The 9,882-nt window shown below is 36.7% G+C and overlaps 1 protein-coding gene across 1 annotated transcript; it reads left to right on the plus strand.

Moving 5' to 3' along the window:
• The first annotated feature begins 7,122 nt into the window (after positions 1 to 7,122).
• On the plus strand, positions 7,123 to 7,858 carry LOC107810283 (protein LE25-like). The gene is made up of 2 exons (XM_016635037.2): positions 7,123 to 7,291; positions 7,485 to 7,858. The coding sequence occupies exons 1-2, from the start codon at positions 7,217 to 7,219 to the stop codon at positions 7,674 to 7,676; spliced, it is 267 nt and encodes an 88-aa protein (XP_016490523.1). The 5' UTR covers positions 7,123 to 7,216; the 3' UTR covers positions 7,677 to 7,858.
• The last annotated feature ends 2,024 nt before the right edge of the window (positions 7,859 to 9,882 follow it).

Here is a 9,882-nt window from a genome sequence, read left to right on the forward strand (position 1 = left end):
CGGAAAACAAAAATGCAAATTATTCTGTAAGTCCTTAAAAATAAAGGCGAGAATAAAACAAGTCGAAGTTTAAGATAAAAAACTTCTTAATATGTAAAAAACAAATCTAAAGCAGAAGTTTAAGATAAAAAACTTCTTAATATGTAAAAAAAATCTAAAGCAGAAGTTTAAGATAAAAAACTTCTTAATATGTAAAAATAAATCTAAGACTAAGTTCGAACTTAGTCATAAAACTACAAAATTATTTAGATTACCCCATTAAAAGACTTGGGGACTGACGTTCCTAAAATCAACCCTCAAATGAAGTTAAGGGCTTGATTACAATCTTCCAAATTCAAAACAAAAATAAAATCATTTGAATGATTAAAACTGGTCACTGAGAAGTTTGTGGTATTGAGGCAGGAACGTCGATAGCAGCAGGCTCAATTTGGGCAGGTGCATCAGCAGGCGCGACTTCAACTTGACTTGCAACAACGGGCTCGATCGGGTTTGAAATAGTCATGACACCCGTATCAGCTTCAACATCCATAAGAGTTTCAACCACGGGAACTTCATCCACAGGAGAAGGGAAGTCCTGAGTCTGTTAAGCCTTTTCAATGGTTTCGTTGATTTTAGTTAACTCTAACTCCAGTTTGAAGTTTTCTTGGCCAGCTTCAATTAGGGTATCACGACGGGAATTCAAAAAAGCCCAACTTGCCTCAACAGCAGATTTTTCTTCAAGGATCTCATAATCCTTTTCCCAAGCAGTGATCTCATTTTTTAGCTCTTCATTTTCAGCCAAGGCGGAGCTGTGGGAAGTTTGAAGAGAGGCGTGGGAGCATTCTAAAGCACGCACCTTATCAACAGATATTCTGAGGTCTTCTTGTTCTTGAGTCAAATTTTGCACAAACTCCCAGAGTAAACTACTTTTTGATTTAAAAGAGCCTTTAATTCTTTGATCTCTTCACTAGCTTTAGATAGCTGCTCTGAGAAGGAGGACTCAAGACGCTCTTTGTCTTTCTCTGCTTGGTGTGAAGAAGCTTTTGTAACCGCCAATTCTAAGGTTAAGGCCCGTACTCACTGCTCTAAGGTATTCTTGTTCTCTTGCAAGCTCTCTATGTCAAGCTGAGCACTCTCAAATTGCCCCTTCCAATTGGTTGCTTCCAATTGAGAGTCGCGTGCTATCTTCTCCAAAGGAGCAATTCTTTTCATCAACTCTCTGCCGATGAGATTAGCCTAAAAAAGAAAAGAGAAGAAATAAGAATCTCAAAAATGAAAAATTTTGCAAAGTAAAAAAGGGAGAGAAGGAAAATACCTTCAGAGTGGCATGCACAATATCATTCATTAAAGTCAAGAAACTATGGCTTTCCAGCTTTGCTTTTTCAATTGGGCCAATAAGAGGCTCCAGCCATATATCCGCCTGACCTGATTTTCTCAAAAGGCTATTCTCAGCAGGAATTTCAATAGTTACTCATAGCGACACTCCTACTTGAAGAGCCCGTTTCAGTATGATGAACTATAGGGGTAATAGTCAAAGGAGTAGCTGGAGAAGAGGTAAGAGCAGTAGAAGAAAGAATGAAAATAGCTGGGGCCGGTAAAGAAGGAATCACATGCACGGGTAATGAAAAAGATGATAAAGGTACTTCGTCTAAAATAGGCCCGACATCTTCACGACCAAATCCACTGACAAAAAGTTGGTCGATAGACTCACGAGTATCGTAAGGAGTAACGTCATCATTAGGAATTATTATTGGGGTTTCAACAGGTTCGGTAAAAGAAACCGAGACTTCATCTTCGTCATCGGAAACAATGTGTCTCCTAACTCGTGGCCTCGTTACCAACGGACTCTCATTTTCCTCTTCTTCAGAATTTTCCTCTTCTGCAGCCTTCCTTTTCGCAGAAGAGGAACCCAAGACTATTTCTCGGGCTCTCCCTAGAGAGATACGGGTTCCCGAAGGAGTACGGGTCCCCGAATAGACACGAGAGGCTACAACTGCTTCCGCAGTAGCCCCTCAAATAGAAACTCCTGACAAAAAGAAGGATAAAAGTTAAAACAATAAAGGAGAATACAGGCACGGAAAAAAAATGTGAACTCTCACCGTGAGTCTTAACCTTCCAACCAAAGCGGTTAGAAAGTATTTTCCAAGATCTACCGTCCATTGGCGCGATCTTCAACAATTTATCTACCCAACCACGGAAATTGGGAACATCCCCCACAACTCCCATGGTTGCTAAAAAGAAAAACAAGGGCGGGGGGTAAAATTAGTAAAGCTGATAAATTTGAAAGAAGAAGGTACGAGAGGGATAAAAGACCTACGTGCAAAATTCCACTTCTCAGGGAAGGGAACATTATATTCACCCCCTAAACCAACAGTGGGGGCAGCAACAAATCGGGCATACCAGCCACGATCCTTGTCATCTTCATGGCTCACCAAAACCCTCTTACTCCTGGCTACTAGTGTAAAAATACCATTACGAAAACGCCTAGGTGATGAGTAAAGATGAATCAAGTGAGGGAAAGTAAAACGAGCTTCAGCTCTAGTGGTTGAATGCCTTAAACAGGCAACTGCCCTCCATATGATTGGGCCAATTTGACCCAAGCAGACATTGAAGAAACGGCAAAATTCAAGAATGACTAGGTCAATTGCTGATATAAACCCTAAAGTAAAAGGGTAAGTGTAAACAAAAGAGAACCCCGTTAAATAGGAAGTAATTCTCTGATTCGAATTAGGGATAATAATGGAAAATCATTACTCCAATGACAGTCCTTACGAACCATAGTAGTCAAAACCTCTGTAATTTGAGTAGGGTAAGTATCGACACGATCTAATGCGGAAACATGGTTTCTAAGAGATTCCCTGTCATGGTAAAAAGACAATTCTGAAGGGACTATCTCATCTACTAAAGGTTCGCATAAAGGTTCAGAATGATCTTTATCCCTAGAAGAAGATTTTTGAGAAAGGGAACCTCTGGTTCTAGAGGAAGGACCAGAACCAGAAGAAGGCATAGGCGAACCACCTCCTCGAGTAGATCCTAAACTACGAAGTCTACCTCCCCTTCTGTGCCTAACAGGGGCATTAGGGAAGGAGTCAGTAATGAAAACTCTCTCAGGGTTAGGGCTTGGAGAAGACATATCGAAGAGGAATGATCTAAGGAAGAAGTCAACAAAGATTTGGAGAAATAAGTGTTCAATAAGCTTTATGTGATAAAAGACAAAGGAAAAAATTATATTTGTACTGATAAGCAACCGCCAAAGGTAAAAGTGCAGAGGTGGAAAGACCATAATTATGATAACTGGCACTTCGTTAATAGTGGCACCGTAAAAACCTTGAAAAAGGCTGCAAAAACTGCAGAGCCAATGAAAAATTGACACGTGCATGAAATATTAAATGGAAGTGACAATTGAAGCGTCAATTTTGTCATAGCATTAATGGTGACAAAAATTCTCGTTTTAATGAAATCCACTTCCCAAATATTCAATTGATGAATAAATGGAAAGTGGGGGGACTATCTGTATTGGGAAAAATTGAATTTATATATGTTGAGACACGTGGACTGGTCAAAGAGTCAAAGAATTATAATTAGTCAAGAGTCACGGGCAGCAATAGAAACGAGCAAAGGCAAAGGAAGAGGCACGGGAGGACATTTGAAGGATTCAGCGTCCGTACCTATTTATATCATTTATCTAAAGGAACGGATCTGACCATAATAAAGAGAGCAAATACGGAATTCGATAGGCATTAAATACCGGATACGTTAGAGAATTTGTATTGATTACAATGATTGTGTAACGTAGCATTCAATGTCTTTAATTATTCATAATAGCCTCATTATGATTTGAAGGAAACACATATCTTCAAGATACCTATAAAAGGGAGGTATATAGTCACTTGTAAGGACAGGCACAATTGAAATATACTCTGATTCACTTATTTTTCTCCTGACTACATTCTGGTTACTCCAAATTATTCTCTTCTACATATTCTTTTGATTATCAGTAATCCGCGTTCTTCTAAATTCTAATTTTGACTAAAATTCTATTTTTTGGTTAAACAATAACACCTTTGTGCTGCATGTTGAATGGCATGATCGATGAAAGAACCTAACCCTTGAAATTCATCTGGCCTATAAATTTTGATTTGTGACAACAAGATAAATTTGGCACCATTTGAATTAATGTATAGTTTCTTGCGATCTATCCCTTAACCAAAAATTACTAGCAGTTAGCCAAAGAGATAGACTGCAAAACAAGAAGACCTACTGAAATTATATATATCAAAAATTGAGGTATCAGCATTTTTTATTTCAGAATCTCTGTTAGGAGACTTACGATTTATGATACTTACCTTGTTTGAGATGAATACTCCCGTTAAATCCCAAAGTTCTGCAAATTAGAAATCAATTTCTCATTTCAATTGGAATCAAGTTACTTTGAAGATTTCAAACATAAAGATAGTTGACCAAATAAGTGATGTGGTAAGAATTAACAACTTTGAGAAATTATTTAACTTTCCTCATGGGAATTGATCCTTTGGAAACCTGCAATTGGATCTGCCTCATGGAAATTACTAGTTCCTTCTATGACTTATTTCTACATGGCCTTTAACTTTATTAGTTGATTCTAATCTTCTAAAATACATATTTGAACCTATAACTTAGTATAAATGTGATCAGAATTTGTGGGCATTACTGGCACAACAAAATAATTTAAATGGACTTCCATTAGATTGACTGCATCTGGGTATAATCATATTGCCTCCCTGAGTACACAATTTTATCTTCATTAGTCCTACTACATCCTCTTTGTAAATTTTTCAAAGATTACTTTTCTCTCATTATATATACCAAACTCCAGGTTATTCATTTTCTGTCATTTCTAGCAGCTATCAGACTTTCTTACGTTTGCTATTTTATAACACGGTCATAATTGTATTGCTCTCTTAATACCTTTTAGTACTAGGTAACTCTGCTGCGATGTATCTTTGTGCGACTTGTGAATTCATCGTTGGAGAATATAGGTGGATGTGTATCAAATTTGACTGAAAGATAAAAATAAAGTCAACTCCTCGGTAATGTGAGTTTCAACGACAGGTGACATCTTTTGCTCTGTTAGACAATGCGAGAAACTACTGAAGAGATGTTCATCGTCGTCACTAACCATATACTTTTCTAGGCAGACTTTTGTTAATATCGCGGCTCTAGAATTTATTTATAAGAACAGAGAAACCCTTGAAAGCGAATGTGAGAGCTCAAATCTCCACCACTGGATTGATTTGGTATTTGGTTGCAAGCAGCAGGGCTAACCAGCAGTTGATGTAAGCTTTAACTTCAAATAATTGTTAAACCAGTTGCAGGTTTTGAATTTCACTGAATCTTTGGAGATATTGTCAGACAGGCAACAAACATTTTTTATTATTTGACATATGAAAGGGTTGTGGATACCATGGATGATGAGTTGCAAAGGTTGGCAATGTTAATGTGCTGGACTTAAAATATTTTCCTTGTGAACCAGGGCCTCACCACGTCCGTTAAGAAATGGGTGACCACCTAGTTGCAATCCGGTGGGAACTTCACCTTCTCTGGCTCACAGGTAAGTTTTATAGCAATAACAAGGTAGAGCATTATGATTAGTTAGTCAGCTTTGAAGTCGTTTTTAACCTTCTTGTAGGATCCGTTTTTGGTTCTGATGTCCGTCCTTCCTTGGAAAATTGGGAGCCTTTTGGCTGAAAATATTGAGCTTGCAGCACAATGCTTTGGAACATTATCAACATTTGAATGGTACCTGTGAAAACAACTTTCAATTTATATGGCTACCTAATGGCAGAATGGAGCGTTAGACAACATAAGAATTGTCTAATTGGGTGCTTATAGTATTTTTCTGTTGACAAAGCGATTTGTTAAAAAATGGTAAAACATTCCAGTTGATATGTTAGAGTCATAATCGGAAGAATAACAATATACCTCTTTGTTCACGTTGGGCCCGGGCGAAGCCCGAGCTACCCCTACTAGTAGAAAGAAATAGACTATCGTTGGTTGAAATTCTGTTCATATATTCTTTTTATGTTAGGAGAAGGGTCCAACCTCGTTGTGAACTAAAGTAAAGGGAAGCAAAAATATGCGGAAATCTGAACCGCGTATGAATATGACAATGTAGTAATTGATATATTAGAGACATTTCTATAGGTTGCAAATCAAAACTTTACGTAGGAAAACATGTTGTCTTTATACAGACAAATGAAGGTAGGTTAAAATAAAAATAGTAAAATCAAATACATCTCAGAAAGATCTGTGGAGACCTAATGTGTTTTTCTTTGTTGTACTATTTTTTCAGTCACGAAATTAATGGCAAACCCCACTTCTTAGGAGCTTGTACTCCGTATTTTCTATTCAACAAACTTATAGGACGAGTACCACCCCAAATTTAAGATAGAAGAGACATTAGTATATCGTCACAGGTTTAAAATATTTCACGAAACTAATAAAATTATACCTAATATATATTATTTATGTAATACCTATTAAACAAACATCTAAAAGAGAAAAAAATGAAAATGGTCTAGTTAACTTTGTTCACTCCAAAAAGTTTTTAATCTAATTGCGCAGATAAATGATATTATTCTCTCTGTTTCAAATTTATGTGTCGTTCGAATTTCAAGGGTCAAATAAATTATTCTTTGATCATAAATTTTTTCGTATGACTTTTAAATATGTTAGATAATTAATTATTATAATTTAAATTATTTTTATATACTTGTTAAATATATAAATTTTATTTTAAAAAAATTACGTTTAAAGAAGTTTGATACTCTAAATTGGAACAATTGACGAAATGAGTAATATTCGCTACCGAAACATATTAGTCCCAATGAGGAGCTGATATATAGTACGTAGTTTAAGAAAAAAGAAAAGACTTTTGAACTTGTGGTGTAAAATGAGGCACATATATTTTGTGTAGGTATAATTTTTCAACCGCTGAACAGTTGATATAAATCCATAAAAAACATGCGTATCTAGACAACTACTGCAAACGTGTTAAAACCTCAGCAATCCTACATCTCACGACTCTCCACGCGTACAGTTACATTATCTTCGTGGCATCACTTGGTTCTCCATCCAACTCCTATATAAACCCTTACAAATTCGACTTCTTCTCTCATCTTGTAACAACAGCAACAACGAAAGTACGCAACGAGGAACAAAGACAATCTTATCTTATCAGAGAAAAGAAAGGAAGAAAATGCAGTCAGCAAAGGACGCAGCAGCCTCAGCAAAGGCTGGCATGGAGAAAACCAAAGCCACTGTTCAAGAAAAGGTTCCCTACACTTTTCTTTATTTTGATATTGCCATTATTCAGGTGTATTTATTAGTTATAGTGGACGGAGTATTAAGTTTTAAACTTATAATTGCTAAAGTATAATGTATTCAATGAACGTTTTAAAATCTGAATTATTGAACTTAATTATATATCTAATAGTACAAAGTTTTGGTTTCTTAAAAATGAGCAGGCGGAGAGGATGACTACTAGGGATCCACTGAAGAAAGAAATGGCGACGGACAAGAAAGAGGACAAGAAAGCAGCAGCAGAGCTGGAAAAGAGAGAGGCCAAAGAACACAATGTAGCTGCAGGACATGGAGTTCAACATCCCCATGTTGGTGGAGGAACTGGCACTGGTTATGGGACTGGCTCTACCTTTTAGAAAAATGAAGCTCTGGGTATTCCCCCAACTTTCATTAATGTAATATGGCTGTTTTTTTTTTTTTTTTTTTTGTATGGTTAAGAGGGGTTACTATCCCGCTTGTATGTGGATGTTGGTGTTGGCTTTTATGATCGACGACACCAAATTATATAAATAAAGTGACCTTCCTGTGTCTTCGTCTATATTTTGTCTATTAATTCCTTCCTTGTGACTTATGACTTTTGCCCTATCCTCCTATAAATCTACGAGATGGGCTTAAGCGGATAAGAGTAAGAATCTAGGTGCATCTGGTATCACGCACATATCTTCCTCGTATACTATGGTCACTAGCTAGAGCGATACATACATACGTATATACATATACATACATATTGTTACGGAAGTCAAATATTGTTACGGAAATCAAATGTATATAGTGTGAATGAGTCACAATTGCTATACAAAAAATTATGACAGCCACCAAATAATAAATAAGACAATAAAGCAGCAATAAAATGACAGCTACCAAATAATAAATTAATTTTTACAAGTGAAATAATACTAAAGAGAGGAGATACAAATGCTTAAGAAGATAAAAAAGGTAAATGAGAGGTGTGTTTAAATCCTAAACATTAGGCCTAAGAAGATAAGAAAGGTATATGAGAGGTGTGTTTAAATCCTAAACATTAGGCCTTAGGGAAAAATTTCCAACAACTTTCTTCCTTCGCCGATGTGGGTCATTTTGGCATTCAACAAATCTCCATCTTGGCAAAAATTTCACTATCTTCAATTTTCTCTTAATAACAAATTTTGGTTGTGTCTTCATCTTCAATCTTTAGTGTTCAACAATGTTGATCAAATCCAAACAATGTTAAAACTTGACCGCAGTCACCACCTTTGTCAGCATATCAGCAGGATTCTCCGTAGTGTGAATTTTCTTCACCGTACTCCACCTTCTTCTATGATTTCTCGTACGAAATGATACCGAACATCAATGTGTTTCGTCCTTGCATGATAAACTTGGTTCTTCGCTAACTGAATAGCACTTTGACTATCACAAAAAATTGTGATACTTTTTTGTTCAATGTCAAGCTCTTTTAACAACCCCTGAAGTCAAATTGCCTCCTTCACAGCCTCTGTAATAGTCATGTACTCTGCCTCTGTTGTAGACAAAGCAACTGTTGACTGCAAAGTTGACTTCCAACTAACTGGTGCTCTTGCAAAGTAAACACATAACCAGTAGTTGATCTTTGTTTGTCCAGATCACCCGCAAAATCTGAGTCACAATATCCAACTACAGATTGATTGCCTTCCTGCTCAAAAACTAACCCAACATCTACAGTATTATGAATATACCATAGAATCTATTTCACCCAATGCTCCTTTCCTGGATTATGCATATATCTGCTAATAACTCCAACAGCTTGTGAAATGTCAGGTCTCGTACAGACCATTGCATACACCAAGCTACCAACAACATTTGCATATGGTACCCTTGACATATACTCTTGTTCAGCTTCATCTTTTGGCGACATAGTAGTACTTAACTTAAAATGGGGAGCAAGTGAAGTACTAACCGGCTTAGTCATCTCATCTATGCCAAAGCGTTGTAGTACTCTCTTAAAATATTCTTTTTGAGATAAACAGAGTTTCTTTGAACGTCTATCTCTTATTATCTCCGTGCCAAGAATTTTCTTTGCCTCACCCAGATCCTTCATCTCGAACCCCTTCTTATGTTGAATCTTCAACTTATCAATTTCTTCCGAATTCTCGGAAGCTATCAACATATCATCAACATATAGGAGAAGATACACAAAGGAACCATCTTTAAGCTTGAGCAAATGCACACAAAGATCGTATTTGCTTCTCTTGTACCCTTGCCGCAACATAAACTCGTCAAATCGTTTGTACCATTGTCTAGAAGATTGTTTCAATCCATACAATGATTTTTCAAGTTTGCACACTATATTTTCCTTTCCAGCAACTTTGAATCCTTCTGGCTGAGTCATGTAGATTTCCTCCTCCAAGTTTCCATGTAAAAACGCAGTTTTTACTTCCATCTGAACTAGTTCCAAATCCAACTATACTACCAAAGCCAACATAATTCTAATGAAGGAATGTTTTACAACTGAAGAAAACACTTCATTGTAATCAATTCCCTCCTTTTGAGCATATCCTTTGGCCATCAATATTGCTTTGTAGCGAACATCTTCTTGGTTAGGAGATC

This window comes from Nicotiana tabacum, chromosome 5, assembly GCF_000715075.1.
Source record: "Nicotiana tabacum cultivar K326 chromosome 5, ASM71507v2, whole genome shotgun sequence".
Classification (NCBI taxonomy): Eukaryota; Viridiplantae; Streptophyta; class Magnoliopsida; order Solanales; family Solanaceae; genus Nicotiana; species Nicotiana tabacum.

What these genes read in the sequence shown, in the direction of transcription:
- LOC107810283 (XM_016635037.2), top strand. Translation starts at nt 7,217, where the DNA reads ATGCAGTCAGCAAAGGACGCAGCAGCCTCAGCAAAGGCTGGCATGGAG. An exon ending in AAGCCACTGTTCAAGAAAAG is followed by an intron (nt 7,292 to 7,484) that starts GTTCCCTACACT and finishes AAAAATGAGCAG; the next exon opens with GCGGAGAGGATGACTACTAG.